Source organism: Pan paniscus, chromosome 4, assembly GCF_029289425.2.
Source record: "Pan paniscus chromosome 4, NHGRI_mPanPan1-v2.0_pri, whole genome shotgun sequence".
Lineage (NCBI taxonomy): Eukaryota > Metazoa > Chordata > Mammalia > Primates > Hominidae > Pan > Pan paniscus.
The window spans coordinates 58,286,768-58,308,867 of NC_073253.2; the positions used below are offsets into that span (position 1 = coordinate 58,286,768).

General features: G+C 37.3%; 1 protein-coding gene across 30 annotated transcripts in view; it reads left to right on the plus strand.

Annotated features, from left to right (window-relative positions):
- Positions 1-21,682, plus strand: part of SLC38A9 (solute carrier family 38 member 9) — an 85,040-nt gene extending 63,358 nt beyond the window's left edge. For 13 of the 30 annotated variants that reach the window (XM_008952730.5, XM_008952732.6, XM_055112371.2 and 10 more), the window contains 5 exons: positions 1,710-1,816; positions 11,827-11,940; positions 13,584-13,732; positions 19,552-19,641; positions 20,881-21,682. In XM_008952730.5, coding sequence (XP_008950978.1) covers positions 1,710-1,816; positions 11,827-11,940; positions 13,584-13,732; positions 19,552-19,641; positions 20,881-21,046 — 626 coding nt within the window. In that variant the 3' untranslated portion in view covers positions 21,047-21,682. Of the gene's footprint in view, positions 1-1,709; positions 1,817-11,826; positions 11,941-13,583; positions 13,733-19,551; positions 19,645-20,880 lie in introns of those variants that run through there. The other 17 variants (XM_063604454.1, XM_055112374.2, XM_055112373.2 and 14 more) reach the window with 5 other exon arrangements.
- Positions 21,683-22,100: the final 418 nt, after the last annotated feature.

The following is a 22,100-nucleotide window of genomic DNA, read 5'->3' on the forward strand; positions in this document are numbered from 1 at the left end:
TGATTACTCTGAGAGACAGGAAATTCAGCTAAATTGAAAAGAACGTGTTGAAAACTAATAGATCTTATTTTATTTAGATTTGTTTATTTTATTTTAGAGCTAGTGCTTGATTCTTAATTGTTTTCTCTTCTTTTCCTAAAATAATATAGCAGAGTCAGTGGACTTTTTATACATTTCTACTTTTTACACTAAGGAATCCTCTGAGATGGGTTTGGCTAGACCAGCAGTATTTTCAAGTAAATCATGGTTTTATTCTACATAAAATCATTTTTTTCTTTCTATTAGCAGTCAAAACAGAAATTGGCAGTGCTTTTGCAATGTTATTTTATTCTCACTTTAAAGCAGCTTTGTGTTTATTGCAGAACATTTAGAGATTATAGGTAAGTGGTTAATTTAAAATAAATTGCAAAAAAAATAAAAAATAAAAAATAAAATAAAATAAATTGCATAACCTGACATAACCACTATTTATATTTTTGTGGATACCCCCTCACCAGTCTTTTTTCTTTGCATACACACATCTATATACACACATATATTTTAAAAATAAAAGTAGGCCAGGCACAATGGCTCATGTCTGTAATCCCAGCACTTTGGGAGGCTGTGGTGGGAGGATTACTTGAGTTCAAGACCAGCCTGGACAACATGGTGAGACCCTGTTTCTACAAAAAAATAATTCTTTTAAACTTAGCTGGGTGTGGTGGCATGCACCTATAATCCTAGCTACCAGGGAAGCTGAGATAGGAATATCACTTGAGCCCAGAAAGTTGGGGTTGTAGTCAGCTGTGTTTGTGCCACTGCATTCCAGCCTGGGTGACAGAGTGAGACCCTATCTCAAAAAGAATAAAACAATAAAAAGTAAAATCACAGTATGTATGCTATTTCAATCATAGGGAAAAAAAGAAACTGCCTCCACAACATAATTTTTGATACCATATACCACTGCACAACTGTATCTCAATTTAATGAATCCTCTGTAGGTGGACACTTATTTCTAATATTTTTAAATAATGTTTTTTAGATTTGTCAGTGAAGAATGTTAAATGACCAGTTTGCCCTTTCATAATTCCTTTTCTAGAGGTACTTTTCTGGCAAATTCAGGTATTAAAAAAATGAAGGACTTTAAAGTCAGACAGACCCTAAATTTGAATCCTGCCCTTCTCCATACCAATTTTATGACCTCAAATAGGAATAATTGATATAAAGCGCCTGCACAGAGTATACTTTTTTTTTTGAGATGGAGTCTCGCTCTTTCACCCAGGCTGCAGTGCAATGGCGTGATCTCGGCTTACTACAACCTCTGCCTTCTAGGTTCAAGCGATTCCCCTGCCTCAGCCTCCCAAGTAGCTGGGATTACAGGCTTCCGCCACCACGCTGATTTTTGTATTTTTAGTAAAGACAAGGTTTCGCCATGTTGGCCAGGCTGGTCTCAAACTCCTTACCTCAGGTGATCCGCCCACCTTGGCCTCCCAAAATGTTAGGATTACAGGTGTGAGCCACCACACTCAGCCAGAGCATACCTTTTTTCCCCCCTTTTGAGTGCTTCGCCCAAGTATAATGCTGGCCTCGAGGAACTTTGTAAAGACATTTTAATATTCTTATTCCCTGGATAAAACAGTGACAACTGATTTTTAGTAGTCAACTTTTGGCTACCAATACTCATTTTCTAATTGTCAGTTTTAATGTTCTTGTTTTTATTTTTCTCCTAGAGATAAGATTTCAGTTTCCACAGCTGACTGGAGTGCTTACCCTTGCTTTTTTTATTCATAATTGTATCATCACACTCTTGAAGAACAACCAGAAACAAGAAAACAATGTGAGTAATTATCTTTGGAATTGACTTTTGTATCTCCCGAGGATAAATTTTTTAAGTCAATATTTGAGGCACTTTATATTTGGAGTACAATTAGGCAATTTTGTTACAAGATCTTAATTTTTAAACTTAAACCATAGAGCAGTCGTCAGCAAATTTTTCTGTAAAGGTTCAGATGATAAATATTTCAGGCCTTGTAGGCCTTATGGTTTTTGTTGCAGCTCCCCAACTCTGCTGTTATGTTATGAAAGCAGCCATAGATAATACATAAACAAATGGGTGATGGCATTGTTTCAGTGAAACTGTTTACAAAAACAGACATCAGACAAGATTTGGCCCATGAGTCATAGTTTGCCGGTGCCTGCCATAGAGCAACCACTGAAAAAATAGAGGTATGGCTAATAAGCCATTAATGGTGGTAAAATCTTTTAAAGATACCCTGGGCGTGGTGGCTCAGGCCTGTAATACCAGCACTTTGGGAGTCCGAGGCAGGAAGATCACTTGAGCCCAGGAATTCGAGACCAGCCTGGGCAACATGGTTAGACCCTGTCTCTACAAAAAAAATTAGCCTGGTTTGGTAGCACATGCCTATAGTCCCAGCTACTTGGGAGGCTGAGGCAGCAGGATTGCTTAAGCCCAGGAAGCCAAGGCTGTGGTGAACTGTGTTCATGCCACTGCACTCTAGCCTGGTCAACAGAGCAAAACCCCATCTTAAAAAATAAATGCGGCTGATAAAAAATGATGAGTTCATGTCCTTTGTGGGGACATGGATGAAATTGGAAATCACCGTTCTCAGTAAACTATCGCAAGGACAAAAAACCAAACACCGCATGTTCTCACTCATAGATGGGAATTGAACAATGAGAACACCTGGACACAGGAAGGGGAACATCACACTCTGGGGACTGTTGTGGGGTGGGGGGAGTGGGGAGGGATAGCATTAGGAGATATACCTAATGCTAAATGACGAGTTAATGGGTGCAGCACACCAGCATGGCACATGTATACATATGTAACTAACCTGCATATTGTGCACATGTACCCTAAAACTTAAAGTATAATAATAATAATGCAGCTGGGCACAGTGGCTCACGCCTGTAATCCCAGCACTTCAGGAGGCCAAGGCGGGTGGACACGAGGTCAAGAGTTCAAGACCAGTCTGGCCAAGATGGTGAAACCCCGTCTCTACTAAAAATACAAAAATTAGTCGGGCATGGTGTTGGGCGCCTGTAATCCCAGCAACTCAGGAAGCTGAGTTCAAGAGAATTGCTTGAACTGGGAGGCGGAGGTTGCAGTGAGCCGAGATAACCACTGCACTTCAGCCTGGGCAACAGATCCAGACTCCATCTCACAAAAACAAACAAACAAAAAATGCAACTGATCCAAAAGAAGCCATGGAAAAGGGACCAAAGAATAGATGTGACAAATAGAAAACAAATAGCAACATAGTAGATTTAAACCCATTGTATTGATAATCACATTAAAAGACACTGCAGTTAAAAGATTAAAAGAGGCCGGGTGTGGTGGCTCACACCTATAATCCCACCACTTTGAGAGGCTGAGGCAGGTGGATAACTTGAGGCCAGGTGTTCGAGACCAGCCTGGCCAACATGGTGAAACCCTGTCTCTACTAAAAATACAAAAATTAGCCAGGCATGGTGGTGCACACCTGTCATCCCAGCTACTCAGGAGGCTGAGGCAGGAGAATTACTTGAACCCAAGGGGTGGAGGTTGCAGTGAGCAGAGATCATGCCACTGCACTCCAGCCTGAGCAACAGAGCAACACTCCATCTCAAAAAAAATCAATCAATAAATAAAATAAATAAATAAATAAAAGATTTTCAGACTTGTTAAAAAACAAAGCCTAACTATATGTTGTCTACAAGGAATTTATATTAAACATAAAGATATACCAAGCAAATATTAAACATAAGAAAGCTGGAGTGGCCAAATTGATATCAGATGAAATAGACTTTAGAACTGGGAGTATTGCCAGAGATAAAGAGGAACTTTACATAATGATCTGTAGGGATCAGTTCATCAAGAAGACATAATAATCCTAAATGTATATGTACCCAGTGACAGAGCTTCAAAATAAATGAATTAACAATTGCAAAACTGAAAAGTGAAGTAGACAAATCCACAATTATAATTGGACATTTTATCACCCTCCTTCAAGTAATTGATAGAACAAATAGATTAAAATCAGTAAGGGTAGAGGAAGCATGAAAAACACTGTCAACCTACTTAATCTAATATATATTTATAAAGTTTTCTCTCAACTGCGGAATGCACATTCTTCTTAAATACATAAGAACATTTTCCAAGATAGACCATATGCTGGGTCATAAAACAATTCTCAATAAATTTGAAAGGATTTAAATCATACAGAGTATGTTCTCTAACCATAATGGAGTGAAGATACAAATCAATGACAGAAAGAAATTTGGGAAATTCACAAATTGTGGAAATTGAACAGCATACTCTTAAATAACCAATGGGTCAAAGAAGAAATCACAAGAAAAATTAGAACTACTTTGAGATTACTTAAAGCAGTGCTTACAGGGAAGTGTATAGCTGTAAACACCTACACTAAAAATGAAGATCTCAAAAACCTAACTTTCTACCTTAGATGATAGAAAAAGTAAAGCAAACTAAACCCAAGGCAAACAGAAGTTAACCAGTTACTTGTTGGCTTGTCTGCAGATTTTGTGTTCAATTTAACAGCTTCTGACCTTGTAAACAAAAGTCATAATGAAGTTCTAATAGAGGTCTATACAGTTGTTACTGAAATGCAAAAGAAGGAAGGATTTGCTGTGCCTGGAGATTCTGAGAAGGCTTTGAGTAAGGGGTAATATTTGGCAGTCATTAAGAAGGCAAAAACCTTTCTAAGTAGAGGAAGTAAGCTCTCTAGAGCAAAAATATAAATTAAGCTTTTCCATCTTCATCTTTACTGACCATACATGTAGCATGTTACCTGTAAATGGAGTTGGACTTGAGTCAATCTGGATTTTTCATACTTCCTATCTTGGTGAACTTATCTCAAATTCCATTTTTGTCATATGTAAAAATTATAGCTACCTATCACGGTTGTGATGTTAACATGATCTAACATACAATAGAGGCTGGAAATTTTTAGTATTTTTACCCCTCTTACCCTTTCTTTCCTGATATTTACAGTCTGTTCTTGAAAGCCAAGTTAGCCCAAGTGCCCTAGAAACTCATTTTGTTAAGAGAATTCTCATGTATTGGATGATCCTATCCATAAGGCTGTGCTTCTCAAACTTTACCACCAAAGTCTCCCTAATAACAGAACAACCTCATGTACCTAGGAATCTAGGGAAGACAAACACAATCTTATTGAAGTGTCATGTTTTATCTTAAACATTTACACATATTTTTATCATGCTCATTATTTGTTTGTATTACTAGAAAACAGTCTCAGGCTGGGCACGGTGGCTCACGCCTGTAATCCCAACACTTTGGGAAGCCGAGGCGGGTGGATCACAAGGTCAGGAGATCGAGACCTTCCTGGCTAACACAGTGAAACCCCGTCTCTACTAAAAATACAAAAAATTAGCTGGGTGTGGTGGCACATGCCTGTAGTCCCCACTACTCAGGAGGCTGAGGCAGGAGAATCACTTGAACCTGGGAGGTGGATGTTGTGGTGAGCCGAGATCGCACCACTGCACTCCAGCCTGGGTGACAGAGTGAGACTCCGTCTCAAAAAAGAAACTAGGAAGGGAAAGGGAAAGGGAAGGGCTCAAAATGAGTTAGATTACAGGCAGTTCTCATGTTGCATGGTTCTTACATGCACCAGTTTCATTAATCTGGTTTAGTTCAATTACATCAGTTCCTCCTAATAACATTTGTTCAAATCTCAGTTACCAAAGAATTTGAACTATTAGTACTTGTAAAGTAGTAGCTGCTAGCCCTCACTTCACAAAGCACTACATAAATAACAAGTGCACGTGATAATTAGTAACCAATCACATAACTTCTTTCAAAGTCTGTCAATGACTGGTCACTGTGTATGTTTTTCACTGTACAGTCTGCAAAGCAGATAGTTGTGTTAACTCCTTGTCTCCCAGTGATAAACTGACATGATATTTTACAAAAAATGGATACTTGAACGGGGAATTGTCAAACAAAGTGAAAGTGCTACAGTGAAACAAAACAATAATGCAAGAAGTGAAATTTGAATTGAACTCTATATAGAGAGTTATAAAAGAAATAGCCAACTGTGGAAATGTTGACACTGCTGCCATACAAGAGACTCCAGATATGCAGCTAGAGAAACTTAAGGAAGGTGAGCTTATCAACGTGCATTCGGAAAGTGGTTATGATTACAAGAATGAAGATATCCCAGAGGAATTGACATTGTCAGAAAACTTCACATTAATCGAATTCTCAGAGATGTCTGACAACATTGAAAGCACAAAAGATGAAATGTTAGAAGCTGGTGCACAGTAAGGATAAAGGAGTATGGCAGTTCACCAAGGCATGGAAAAGATGCCTGCTCCATATTGTTAAGTTATACAGTGAGAAGAAGGAGGCGAACATAGTTCAGACTACTCTTGGTACGTTTTTACCAAAAAATAAAATATTTTAAGCTCAATATTTTTGACATTGCAATGTACTTTAAAAGATGTTGGCCGGGCACGGTGGCTCATGCCTGTAATCCCAGCACTTTGGGAGGCCGAGGTGCGTGGATCACCTGAGGTTGGGAGTTCGAGACCAGCCTGACCAACATGGAGAAACCCCATCTCTACTAAAAATACAAAAAAAATTAGCTGGGCGTGGTGGCACATGCCTGTAATCCCAGCTACTAGGGAGGCTGAGGCAGGAGAATTGCTATTTTACTTTTTCTTCATTTCCCTATACATTTATAACTGACAGTAAGAGTATTTAATGTTTTGACAATTGTTAAAGATCTTAGAACAATTATAATTTTTCCCATTGATTATTGTGATCACTTTGCACAGTTTCAGGTTGCATAGTACCCTGCAAAGTGAGGACTGTCTGTGCTTAACTTTTCACTCGCCAAAATTCTCAAGTTGAATTGCTTTTCTGGAAAGTCACACCAGTTTATCTGGAGATGTATACGCCCCATTGTGAGAAGCTCAGGGCTGGATTAAGATGGGCATTCTTAGTTCATGGTCTCCCAAAGACTGAGGACATGTCTTTGCCTTTCTTAGTAGAACACTCAGTGGGCCTTGAAATCCGTATTTCATATGTAAATACCATAAAATGAGTTCTTTCCACTTAGTATTAGGACTAGGGCTTTGTAGAACTATTATGTTAGGTTCAGCTAATACAATTTGATTCACCTTTTGTCACTTGTGGAAACTATTTTTAAAACAAAAGCTTAAAAGCAAAGGTTTAAATGGCTGGGCATGGTAGCTCACACCTGTAATTCCAGCACTTTGGGAGGCTGAGGTGGTTGGATCACCTGAGGTCAGGAGTTTGAGACCAGCCTGGCCAACATGGCAAAACCCCGTCTTTACTAAAAATACAGAAATTAGCCGAGCATGGTGGTGGGCCCCTGCAATCCCAGCTACTTGGGAGGCTGAGACAGGAGAATCACTTGAACCCAGGAGGCAGAGCTTGCAGTGAGCTGAGATCACACCACTGCCCTCCAGCCTGGGCGACAGAGTGAGACTCCATCTCAAAAAAAAAAAAAAAAAAAAAAGCAAAGGTTTAAATGGATTTTTTTTTTTTACTGTCTTAATTGAAATTGGGTTATGAAGTGATGGTCTACCTTTCAAAAAACTAGTTGTACTTCATGTTAACTTCTTAAAATATTAATAATTACTAAGGATAAAGCTAACATTTATGAAGCACTATGTGCCAGCAACATTCTAAACACTTTGACTATATGTAAATATATATACTCTCTTTTTGATTATACTGAAATTGGCTTTTATGTTAGCAAAAATCAACCTAAATGGGTACTATATTCTGAGAAAAACTTTTTGTCATTTCATTTATTTAATGATTATACCTTTCAGCAAGTTTCAGTAAGTACTTTGAAAGAAGTCCTGTTAATATCATGGCATAATATTTTCTTGAGATTAAAGTCAGAAAATGTAAAGCTTGCCAGGGACTCTGAATTCATAATGTGGATACTGGATCATTCCAAGCTCAGTAAACAAGAGTTTGAAAATAGAAAAGAAGACAAAAGAATAGAAAAGGCCTCCTCTTCTGTATAAACTATAGCTGGACTTGGAACTAAAGACATTTGCAAAGAAAGAAACAAACTCCTAAATAGGTGTAGTGATCAAATTTTCTAGGTTTTCCAAGTTCAACTTCATTTCATACATTTTTTTTCCACGAAATGTAGTTTGTTTTATGTGTAAATGGGATATCATTTCTATTCTTTTTTTTTTTTTTTTTTAGACAGAGTTTCATTCTTGTTGCCCAGGCTGGAGTGCAGTGGCACCATCTTGGCTTGCTGCAACCTCCGCCTTCCCAGTTCAAGCAATTCTCCTGCCTCAGCCTCCCAAGTAGCTGGGATAACAGGCATGTGCCACCACGTCCGGCTACTTTTGTATTTTTAGTAGAAATGGGGTGATCCGCCTGCCTCGGCCTCCCAAAGTATTGGGATTACAGGCATGAACCACCGCGCCTGGCCATCATTTCTATTCTTTTGTCATATCTTACCAAAAAAAGGGGATTAGGGAGCTGAAGACCATCCAACTAGTTTATCACCAGAATATGTAGTCCCTATAACCCTCCTGGTTGTGTGGATTGACCTCTTGATATTTCCTCATTGTATTTGAATCAGAACCTCTAAGTGCTTCTTTTGTTTAGTTTTGTTTTGTCTATGTTTAGTTGTATTACCCTGCTTTGTTCTTTAAAACGATTTGAAATACCTCATATTGTGATTTGTTATTTACTTTTTCCTTCTTCATATGAATCTGTGGTTTACCTGGCTATATACCAGGAGAAGTTATGTAAATGTTTGGGGTCAGTCTGTGTGGTCAGTTTCTGTCATTTTTGTTAGTAAATGCTCCACTGAATAGTATTTTCACTATGAATGGTACGTGGAACAAATAATAAACCATGTCTGACAAACAGAATGGGTTCCCAAACCCACTTCTGGGCCTGCTGTAGATCCAGTTTTCATTCTGACTTGGCATTCTACCTGTCTTTAGTTTTCTACCGTCAACCCTGCCAGCCATTTCTTATTCACAAGACAGAATCAGTTACCTTATTAATGTATAGGCTTCTTGACATAATTACCAGCTTATATTGTCACTTGTGTCTCTTTTTAAATATATTTTTTACTTTGAGCCTCATTTTCTAAATAATAGCTTTTTTCTATCCTGTTCCATTAAATGGGCTTTCAAGGCTGTTCCATTAAATAGGCTATATCTTTAGGCCTAATGGCTTGTATTTGAGCCAGAGAATAGCAAAGCCCACATATGTGTATACTGTTCATAAGTGGCATGTTTCCCAGTGTCATGCTAAACCTCAGCTGCTTTTATAATAAAAGCATAATTTCTGTTCATTGGAGTATTCAGATGAAAACACATATGCAGCTCCTGAGCCACTTTTACTTAAGGTATGTTGGAGTACTGTGAAATAAAACTTTTCTGATTTTAGTATCTCAAAATGGAAGCATCCCTGTATGTGTTCTGTTGTATAGTTGTTACTCATAACTTGTTACCTCTCTTTTTTTTATTATTATTATTGTTTATTAACTATGACACAATTGCATTGGAGACTGGTCAGCTCTCCATCATAGTAGCTAAGGACCTGCAATTTGGAACTAAAAAGATCTTGATTTGAATATTGGTTTCACCAGATACTCACTTTGCAGCCACAAACGAGTTTTGTAACCTTGCTGCACTTAGTTTACATCTTTAAAATGAAGAAAATGACAGTATCTACATTATAAGGTTGCAATGAGGAGGAAATGAGATGACACTTGTAATGTGCTTAGCAATATAGCCTGGCACCTACAAGCACTTAATAAAGCCAGTGTGGCTATTATTCTTTATCTACATTTACCAAGTTCCTCCTGTGTACCAGGCGTGGTCCTGGGTATTGGGGATACAAAGAAGAAAAAGACGTGGTCTCTCTCCTCAGAATCCCAGAGTCTTGTGGTACAGACACATTTGGAGAAAAATTAAAATACCAACATGATGCAAGAACTATTAACCTTGGCTATTTTAGGGATGTCAAGGGACATTTTATTTCCACGTGAAATTCTTTATATCATGCACATGGTTTACTTTTATAATAAAAATTAATGACTGTCACAATACAGTAGAATAGTTGTTGTATTTGAGATATGTATATAGTGCCGTGAGAACAGAGAAGCGGAAGGGAAGTCTTATTGGAAGCTGTGCACCATAGCCTTTGCATCTTAATCAGATTTCCCCCTAGGTATGCTCTGGTACACTTCTTTGCAAGAAGTCAGACCAAAATAACGTGGTGATCAGGTAGTAGATAAGCTGAAAACTGTCTATGGGATGGTGGCTGTCCCACTTTACAGAGAGCTGTCTCAGGCCCAGCTGCTTTGCCTCCCAAGATTTTTTTACAAGGCTACCTCTGTTCTTGAGTGGCATTGAGTAGGTTGAGTGTAGAATGACTTTCAACCATCATAATGGGAAACTACTACTTTTGACAAAAAAGTAGATTTGGCCTGGTTCATTGCTGTTCATCCCACACAAGATCATGAGGCAATCCTAGGGGTGACTGAACTCTGACCTCCCGTCAGATCTAGAGCTTCATGAACTAAAGAGGAATGATTTTGAAACCGCTCCCGGTCATCCTCTTCCTCATTCCTAAGCAATTAGACGCATTTTGAGAGGGCTGGAACCAATCTGCATAAGCCTTTAGCTCCATGGGCTTATCCACCATCTAATTTAGGATTTAAAACCCTTGACTTACTTTCAAGCTGATTGTCAATTTAGACCTGACCTTAAGATTTCTCATAACTTGTTACTTGCTTTTTAACTGAATTTGTCAACATTCAATTTTATAAAACTCTACTACGTTAGCCCATTTAAGGAAGAAAGTAATCCAAAAAGTCAGAAATGTTCCCTAATACCAAATGTCCAGTTTTTTTACTGTGCTATCAAATGTTTTTAAGTTTATTTTTTTCTAATTTGTTTCCTTAGCTTTCAAAGTAATTTTTGTTTAAAATGAAAAATGAATAGGCTTGTTGCCATAATTTAATTGTGCTGAATTGTTTGGCCATAACTTTAGTGGTGATGAAGACCAGATTTTTGAGCTGGGGAATCTGTTCTGTTTGGATCTGACAGCTGGCTACATTAAATATCTTGGAGCTTTTTACTTTGCATGGAGATGGGAGGTTGGGAGGGTGGGAACCACAATAGAAGAAAGCAGTCCGCTTTATTTAATGTTCTGCATTTGTTTGCTGATTCCAGTAACATTGTGCAGCTGTTTGAACAGCTGCCTTTTGATTTCCTGTTGTTTACTGTTTAGATTTATTAAGCTTGTCTTTAATACTGCTTGTTGTCTGTTCTTTAACTAGCTTTCTTTCTTTATTAAATATATTTTAGTATGTTCTGCTCTGCTGTGGTCTAGGCATGTTTTAATAATATAAGTTAATTTACCAAAGGATGAATTTTTAAAATGTTGCAGACCATACTGAAGTGGCTATGCTTACTTTCTTGTTGTCCCTTAGCTTTATTATTGTAGTTAAATATTTTGTAATTTGGCAACTATATTATCTTTTGAAATTAAGTCAGAATTTCAGTCATGTTAAACCACCATGTTAACTTCTAAGTCTGCCAACAGGTAGCTTAGTCTACATACTTCAGAGTACTTTTTAAAAAAAAATTGGCAGACTAATTGTAAAGTGTGTGGATTTTGTTTTAACTACTTTCTGTGAACAAATTGAATATCTAGAAGTATATACACACATGTACAAGGTAAAAAGACAAATTTTATATTTATTTGTTAGTCTCTTTAGCCTATTAAGGTAGACTTACTGCAAGGTTCTTCAGTATTATGGAACTTTTGTTCTGTATTTACAGGTGAGGGACTTGTGCATTGCTTATATGCTGGTGACATTAACTTATCTCTATATTGGAGTCCTGGTTTTTGCTTCATTTCCTTCACCACCATTATCCAAAGATTGTATTGAGCAGGTAAGGCACCGTGTACCCTCTCTGTGTGATTGTGTACACTTTCATGTATTTATAGTAGGTAGGGTGATACAGTGGCAAGATATAACATCAGATAGGCCTGGGTTTTAATACCATCTCTGCTATCTACTCCAAGTATGGGAATTTAGGCACCTTCCCTTTTCTTTCTGAGCTTTATTTTTCTTTTCCATTAAATAGTATAATAAGTACCCCCATTTGATTTTTAGATGGACTCTGAGATAATGTACTACATGCCAGGGACCTTGTGGTACTCAAATAAATGTCTACTATTATGTACATATATTTCTCTTTTTGTGGGGAACTGGTACAAGTAGTTCTCATGTAGTTATAAAACCTCACAGAGAATACATTGAAGGAACTCCCTATTTTTAAAAGCCTGTATCAGGAATGCCCTGGATAAACTAGAGTCTTTGTTTATCAGACTCTAATGATTAATCAGACTCTCATTCTTATATTGAGTGACAGGCAGCAAAACAAAAAAAGAGTATTTGGCTGTTAAAAAAAGAGAGAGAGATGTCCTATGAGTCACCAGAGGGTTAAAAAAAAAAAAAAAAAAGAGACAGAGTAAAAGAAAAAAATATTTTAATAAAAGATTGCCATAACTAATATTTTCTTTGATTTAACTCATCAAAAACTTAGCAATAGTATAGTCTTTAGTTATAAGTGACTGAAGAGTTTCTCACAAAAAACAACATTTCACAAGTGACTTTCTGGTCAGAAGAAATTCCTCTTACAGAGTGCAATGGAATATACAATGTGATTTATTACAGCTGAATTATAATGGTTATTTCAGCAAAATAATGTTAATAGTGTTCTCATCTTTATAAGAGAAATAAGTTTGAATTACTGCTATTATGGCAGCTTGGAAATGTTCTTATTTTCTTGATTTCCTTGACTCCAGAAGTTCTTTGGCAGCCAAATGTTTGCTGGAAATTTCCCTGATATGAACAAACTCATACAAAGCCGACTCCCTTGGGAATAGGAATATTTGTGATATTTGTATTTGAAAGAAAAGATAAAAATTCTGAGTAATTAACTTTTTTTTAAGATACCAAATCAAAATGGAGAAAAGGGTCATGAAAGGAAGTAGAGATAAATCATTTTCAATTTAGTGATAGACTAAACAATGATGTAGTAGGTGATAGACATACTCTCACCTTATTCTGTCATCTTTACTTCAAAAGTCCTTACAGTGCTTCAGAGGAGGAAAGCAGGAGAGCCAGAGAGGGTAAAATAACACTGAATTAAATTAGCTCTTTAAATTTTTAAAGCAGACTGGTATTTTCCTTGAACCACATAAAGCAATGCTTTCTCGATCTATCTGTGGTGAAGGACAAAATTGTCTTTGCTGTTGCTTTAATGTTAAATAAATTGCAGGCTGATACTTTTGTAAAATAGAATAAAATTGTGGCAATGTCAGATTTCTGTAAAAGTTTCTGAACACTTTCGATTTCTATACTTACCTCATTGAAAAAATACTTAACAAGTAGTTGTGGATGGGCACTAGTCCACAAACCACAATTGGAGTAGCACCTGTGTTCAAAATAAGCAGAAGACATTCCATTTTATGAATGTGTGTACTGAATTTGATTTTTAACATGACCTCATTATCTTTCTTGGATTAGAATTTTTTAGACAACTTCCCTAGCAGTGACACCCTGTCCTTCATTGCAAGGATATTCCTGCTGTTCCAGATGATGACTGTATACCCACTCTTAGGCTACCTGGCTCGTGTCCAGCTTTTGGGCCATATCTTCGGTGACATTTATCCTAGGTAAGGGCTCTTCTCTTGACCAGCAGGATGTGCCAAGCAACAAATGACTGTGCAAGCAGGTCAGTTTAAAGTGTGACTGATCCTTTTGCTATAAAAATGCCTAATGCAAGTGGTGACTAAAGATAGATCATTGGTGTCCTCTTCCCTGAAGAGCTTTAAAAATAGAAGCCACTCCCTTGTCTAGAATGATTTAAAGTTCATTCCTTCCAGTATAGTTAATTAGCTCCGATACCATTTATATTTATCTTATTATTTAATTGCTATTGATTTACATATTGTCAAGAAGTTTATAGTGTATAGTACCTATATTGGCAATGTGTAGCTAATGAGAAGCAACACTTTTAATTATTGGTCATTGAAACTATCAGGGCCAAGGGAAAACTTCCCCTTTGCCCTCTGAAGTTTTGTTGAAAATGACCGACAAAAGGCAGATTAATAGGCAAAAAGGGCCCGGCTCAGTGGCTCATGCCTGTAATCCTAGCGCTTTTGGAGGCCAAGGTGTGTGGATCGCTTGAGCCCAGGAGTTCAAGACCAGCCTGGGCAACATAGTGAAACTCCATCTCTACAAAATTTTAAAAAATCAGCCGAGCATAGTGGGCATGCTTGTAGTCCCAGTTACTCAGGAGGCTGAGGTGGGAGGAGGAGGATCGTTTGAGCCCGGGAGATCGAGGCTGCAGTGAGCTGAGATCACGCTGCTGCTCTGGGTGATACAGTGAGAGACCCTGACTCCAAAAGAAAAAAAAAAAGGAGAAAAGGCATATAAATGTATTTGAATGTGGTTTTATGTTACATGGGAGCCTTTAGAAAGAAGACCCAAAGATACAGGGGAAATTGTCCATTTTTATGGTTATGTTTATGTGAACAGCCATGTCCAATGCTAATAGACTGAGTGGGGAACTCCAGCAAGGCCCCTCTGTCTAGATTCTTAGCCTCTCTGAGCATGTGTTTTTTTCATCTGCGTCTGGGGCAGGACCCTCTCTGGAATGGGAGTCTTATGACCTGCAGTCAAACAAGACAGGTCAGATCATTTCTTTATGGCTAGTTTTTACACAGAAATAGAGGGAAATTGGAGTGATATTTTTAGGTTTTACGGCCAACTTGAGGGAAAAGGTTTCCATGTTCCACTTTGGGGAAGAGGGATTCTAGTTTCTAAGCTAGCTTCGGGAGAATGGGACTGAGATTCAGAAGGTCAGAGAAAAACTTTTGTTTCTGAGGCTTTCATTTTAGGGTATGGTTTTCTGAGTCCAACAATCCTTACTTTTATATTCATTAACATTTATGCAGTTTTTTTTTGTTGTTGTTTTTTGTTTTTGTTTTCTGAGACTGAGTCTCGCTCTGTCGCCCAGGCTGGAGTGCAATGGCGCGATCTCGGCTCACTGCAAGCTCCACCTCCCGGGTTCACGCCATTCTCCTGCCTCAGCCTCCTGAGTAGCTGGGACTACAGGCGCCCGCCACCATGCCCGGCTAATTTTTTGTATTTTTTAGTAGTGGTGGGGTTTCACTGTGTTAGCCAGGATGGTCTCAATCTCCTGACCTTGTAATCCGCCCGCCTCAGCCTCCCAAAGTGCTGGGATTACCAGCGTGAGCCACTGCACCCGGCCTACATTTATGCAATTTTACATAAATGATCAATTGTTTAGAATTGAAGGTCAGATATATAATTAATTTTTATTTGATATATAACAAGTTTAAATTACTGCTATAATTTGTTAACCTCTTATTAGGGATGAAGGAGTTGTGAGTTCTTTTGAAAATCTTTTCAAAGCTGGTTACCCTCATCCAAGAGAAATTTCTTTTTTTTTTTCTTTCTTTTTTTTTTTTTTTCCAAGAGAAATTTCTATATGTCATTTCAGAGTTTCCCAGCAGCCTTCTTGTGGACCTTTGGTTAACTCCTACCCTTACATTAAGTCTTTTTATAGGTTCATCCTAGTGAAAAGAACCTAGTCCACTTTTATTAGGAATATGTTCTTTTAAAGAAATCTTTCTTTAAAGATTTAAAGTTATCTAACTTAAATAAAATTTGAAAAAAATTGCATTTACAGTGAGCAACTAAACAAGTGATCTTAATCAGTTCTTGTTTAAAATGAACTGATGTAGTCTGCTTCTTCAATAAATAATTTTTGCCATAAATATGTTGGTTTCAAAACAAAGCAACAGTCAGGAGTTACCAGGTCTCAAGCACTGATAAGTATAGCAGCAGCTATGGTTCTAGTGTTATTATCCAGAAGATTGGAGCTCAATAAATGTAAGCCTCTGATTGTGTTTCTACTCTGCTGTATTTATATTCATCAAAGAAAATAAATACAGTGAAGTCATAGATGAAAAAATGCTAAGCAAATACATTATTCCTGTTTTCTACCATTATTTTGCAGAATTGTGGCTATCTTTACAAGAATGTTTTTTCTTCTTAGAAAAAGTCAGAGATTTCCCTTTTGTTTTCACATTACAGTTCTTCCCCTACCACCAAGAACACATTGTCATTTTCATTTATCCGACAGTTATAAGCACTCTATAGAGTGTGCATACTTTGGAGCATAATTTTTGGTCTCAGGACCCTTTATCCTCTTAAAAATGTATTGAGGACTCCAGGAGCTTTAGTTTATGCAGGTATAGCTATCAGTATTTAAATATTAAAAAACAGAATTTAGGTTTTTTGTTTTTTGTTTTTTTGAGACGGAGTTTCACTCTTGTCGCCCAGGCTGGAGTGCAGTGGCATGATCTTGGCTCACTGCAACCCCTGCCTCCTGGGTTCAAGCAATTCTCCTACCTCAGCTTCCCGAGTAGCTGGGATTACAGGCACCCACCACCATGTCTGGCTAATTTTTTGTGTTTTTAGTAAAGATGGTGTTTCGCCATGTTGGGCAGGCTGGTCTTGAACTCCTGACCTCAGGTGATCTGCCTGCCTCAGCCTCCCAAAGTGCTGGTATTACAGGCATGAGCCACCATGCCCAGCAAAGTATTTTTAATTTCTTTAAAATCAATAATAAAACCATTACTTGTTAACATAAGTAACATTTTTGTAAAAAAACACTTTCAGGGGATGGATACCCCAGTCTCCACGATATGATTATTATGTATTACATGCCTGTATGAAAACATCTTATGTGCTCCATAAATATATACACCTACTATGTACCCACCAAAACTAAAAAAATAAAAATAACTGCTTTCAAAAAAATTTTAATTTAGCTGTGCGTGGTGGCTCACACCTGTAATCCCAGCACTTTGGGAGGCCAAGGCGGGTGGATCATGAGGTCAGGAGATCGAGACCATCCTGGCCACCATGGTGAAACCCCATCTCTACTAAAAATACAGAAATTAGCCTGGCGTAGTGGCAGGCGCTTGTAATCCCAGGTACTCGGGAGGCTGAGGTAGGAGAATTGCTTGAACCCAGGAGGCGGAGGTTGCAGTGAGCCAAGATGGCACCACTGCACTCCAGCCTGGGTGACAGAGCGAGACTCCATCTCAAAAACAAACAAACAAACAAAAAAAAAACAAAAAAAACCTTTAATTTACATTTGCAAAACTCTGATGTTTGTTTTACTAGCAGACAATTGGATTCTCCTCTCTACTTCTGCATTCCATGTTATAATATCCTGTTTTCGTTTAGATTTGTGAAGAAAATCCAGCCTCACATAGATAGTTGGAAAAAGAAGGAGTACTTTTAATAGCTTTTTCATATAATTGTGGATATTCTTCTTTGATACTGTGCCAAAACCTGACGAGTGGTAGCTTCTTATGAGTTGCAACGTGGAATCTGAAACTTGTTTACATTAAAACCAATTGGTCTATCGTGCACTTTGGATCTTTTACGCATGCATGATTTTGTAACATCTGTTTGATCATTTGGAAAATATTGGTTCACCGAGTTCTGTGGATCTTCCAAATGTTGACACACTTCATTTTACAATATCAAAACCCACTTTCATTAATACTATCACTAATTTCATCACAAGAGCCTTTAAACATTGGGAAACTGTCAAGCTCAGGGTAGCAAACACAAGTTTTCCAAAATTCTAGTTTTTATTTGAAAACTTTAATTTTATCTTTGGCAACAAATACTGCCAGTTGTTTTCCTTGAAGTGACAAGCTTATATAATTCATTTTTCTGGAAAATATCTGTCAAACACCTGAGTTTGAATGACCATAGTTTGACTGCAATTCAAGTAAAAGTAGCATTTGGTAGGCAAAACAGCTAGGTCCCCTTCAGCTCAGCCACACAAGTACTTTTCCTCAAGACTTCCAGCGTACTGTACTGCAGTATGCGCAGATGTGCTTTATTATGACCTTCCTATTTGATCACATAGAATATTTAAAAGATATATATTCAAACATGAGATTTAGCAAAATTAATGTTCTACTCCTTTATCAAGGACCTTTTTTATACTTTGGAGAGTGTTTGGCATTAAAGAATACAGTATGGAAAGCATGAGTGTTAGCCGGGCATGGTGACACACGCCTGTAGTCCCAGCCATTCAGGAGGTTGGTTTGAGCCCAGAAGTTCAAGGCTTCAGTAAGCCATTATTGCCCCACTGCACTGCAGCCTGGATGACAGAGCAAGACCCTGTCTCTTAAAAAAATAATAATAATTAATTAAAATTTTAGAAAAGGAATACAGATGGATGCAACTGCCTCCCTCTGTGTATACAAAGTTGTTTCCTTTTATAATGCAGAAATAACAAAAGCCCAGCCAATACCTCAAAGCTCTGAAGCAATTTTAAGGTTAGAGTTTCTGGGTAAACAGTAAGATCTGTAAGCCTAATATCTTTCTAATTCATCAGGGTATATGACTAACCACTTATTTATATAAATAATTTTCTTTGTTTTTAATTCTCTGTAATCTTTATCTGGGATTAATTAACCTCTGATAACTTGGGCCCAAAGGGTTGCTTTGATGTGTACATTTGGCTTTTGAGAATCATTTTCAGGGGAAATGGAGTTATTTCTTCAGCATCAAATTTTCATCTACATTATTTTTGTTTGTGTCCAAAATTGTTTCCCAAACCTTGAATTGTTAATATCTAGTTAAAGTATTTAGTAAATATTCTCTTCATGGTAGTGAGTAGCTTTAAGTTCTTTCTTTATGGTCAAAGTATGAAGTATGACCACTTTCTTTAAGTGGTTAAATCTGGAAGATAAAAACCTGCCCATTTTGTCTTTCCCTTAATATAAAGTGTTTAATATAAAAGTAATTTGAACACTTTATGAAAAGTTTGTTAAATATAGAAAGAGGGAATGTTATCCAAAACCCCAAATTGTAACAAAATCACTACTGCCTTCTCAGTGACTACCCTTCTGATTTTTTTTTCCAGATGTTTTTGGGGTTTTCTTGTGTAGTGAAAACGTAGCTGGCTTTTTTTCTGAATTGCCTAGATAGTATTTTACCTGACAAGGTAATAGTGATAAGTTATTTTAAATAATTTTTAACATACTCTGTCAAGTAAATTATTGTCTTGCTATGTCCAGGATTCTTGTGTTTTTTCATAAATATCTTGATATTCATAGCATTTTCATTGTTTGGATTATTTTCTCAAGATATTCCAAATGGAATAATAGATCAAACAATGTGAATTCTGATACACACTACCAGTGTACTTCTACAAAATTTAACCAGTATAATTGCACAGAAGAGCTAATTTCACTTTCTCGTTACCACAATTGAGGACTACTGTTACCTTCTATTTTTGCTGTGATTTTATCAAGCTTAAGACATTTTGATTTTAACGATGTTAAGAATGAACTGTAGTCTCATATTAGTGGTTATAATTTGCCTATTTTTATATTTTTTCTTTCCTCCAAACTCTCTTCTCAACTTCGAGCATTTTCCACGTGCTGATTCTTAATCTAATTATTGTGGGAGCTGGAGTGATCATGGCCTGTTTCTACCCAAACATAGGAGGGATCATAAGGTACTGCCTTGTAAGGGAATGGTGCCCTTACATATATTGGTCTTTATTTTTAGGCTTTTCCTGTTGTTGTTGTTGTTTTAATTTAATTGTATGAAATTCCTATGAGTATTTAAAACTAGTAATATTCAAATGCAGCCCCTTGGTATCAGTTAAGATGCTCATTATCTTCCCTTTCTGTTTGTTCTGGTGGATAACTCACTCTAGAAGCTCCATTATCCCTTAGCCTCAGGCATCATTTTCTTTTTCTTTCTCTCATCATCTTCCACTTTATTTCCTCTCTATATCCAAAATAAAAAGTTATTTTTAATATATGTATAACTTTTTGGGATTACCTGGGAGATCCTTTATTTGTCAGAGCTTCCTTAATCCATTCTAAGTTCCTTAATCCTTTTCTACTCAAAAGTATTTTTCAATGTCAATTGTAGTCAAAAAGTAAGAGTTTAAGTAAGAGTTTAGACCCTAGATGGCTTTCTTTAATATCCTTTTCCTAAAAACGTGACAGGATGAATAGAGTAGGAATAAAGTTGCACCTCAAATTCTCATGGGAAATTGGGATTTAGAATGATCTGATTTCTCCTACTATAGACAGCAGGAAGGAGTCATTTTTTTTGGAACACTCTTACCTAAGAAAGTAACAAGGAACAAGAAGGGGAGATTGTTAGCCTGATGTTTATTGAATATAAAGGACTTACAAGTTCCTATTGAACTGTTCCTCAAGAAAACCCAAGTATAGAGAAAAGGAGAAGAAAGTGCATATTTCTCTGTCACAGTCTCATGTTTAAGTATTTTTGTTATTATCTTTCATAATCATGCTGAATGCCATGGTAGCATTTATCTGTTCTTATACTTAAACCGGGATACTAATGGTCCCTCGAAAACTGAGAATGAGTAATTAGTTTATAAAAGATCAAAGATAGGAGGCCTCGCTCCAGATGTTTCTGAGGAAGTAGCCACAATCACCAAATACAGAGGAACTACAGAGATTTGAGGGATGAATAAAAAGTCTTTGTTAAGCAGATGCTATAAAGATGAGCAGGAAATCATATTTTATATTAACTTAGCAAGTAAAGTAAGTTTTAAACCCAGATGTTTTATGTCAACAACAAATGAATCAAAAATAATTTTTGTTGAGCTATCAGACTGAGGAGGATTTAAATTGTACTATGTTTACCTTAATTGTAAATCAGAAAAAAGCAAAGTGCAAGATGAATATTAACCCCAAAAGCTTTTATTTTGCAGATATTCAGGAGCAGCATGTGGACTGGCCTTTGTATTCATATACCCATCTCTCATCTATATAATTTCCCTCCACCAAGAAGAGCGTCTGACATGGCCTAAATTAATCTTCCACGTTTTCATCATCATTTTGGGTGTGGCTAACCTGATTGTTCAGTTTTTTATGTGAAATACCTCAACTGTTTTTTTCAAGAGCTCTCATGATATTTTGAGCCTTGACAACAGTTCTATATAAACTCACTTGTAAATGCTGCTGTTGTGTAATTCTAAATATTTTCTAAGATAATTTGAAAGCAAGGGAAATAGTGGCCCCTTAATAAGTATTTTTTTATTGGGGTGGGGAAAGGGGCAAAAAGAATGATCTTGGTGTCTTTACCTTTCTCATATTAACTCACCTCTTTATTCTGTGGTCTTTTCTGAATAGAAATGTATGCCCTAGGAAGAAATCATGCTGGGTTTTGCTTTTAGAGATAAAAGGTGGTGGATTTATTTTGCCTGCAGTAAAGATTCTCAGGGTGTCAGAGCAGCATATTGCCAAATCCTGCTTCTGTTTTATGTTTCAGTGTATTCACTTTCATTTTCTTACTTACTAGACCATTTCTGCAGTTTGCCCAAACCTCTACTGTTTGGGACAGTAAGCCAAATACCTCATTTTTAAAAAGAAGTTTTCATGGCATCAGTGTTAATAAAGTACATTTTTAACTGAGTCTTAATCTCTATTTGAAGAAAAAGTAGAGACAAAAGTAATGTCAATGTAATCCCCAGGATCATGAAATATATACAAAATAAATAAAGTAGGAGAGTTTGTTGCTGTCTAACTCCTCTTTTATTTCTAATCCAGTACCAGTGACTTAGATCGAAATTACAGTTCCCCAAGCCAGACTTTGCATAGGAACAAGAATGATTGTACCCATAGACCCAGGGGGTGCTTTTGCTTTTTGGATCCCTGAGATCCCAGCGTAGGCTATCATGATGGACCCAGTGGGGAAAGCATGGCAGAGAGGAGCCTGAGAGGCCCATAGGGGAGAAGGCGAACAGAGAAGGGGCCAGGGACGAAGAGGCCTCAGCCCAGCATATTTTGTGTCCTCTGGGGGTGGAGTGGTTTCTGCACCACAAAAAAGGATTGATTTTGTTTGAGGTATGACCTTCAGAAAGAGACCTCCATCTGCTTGCTTCTGTAACTGGCAGTACTGTTACAGGAAAGGGGTCCTGATCCAGACCGT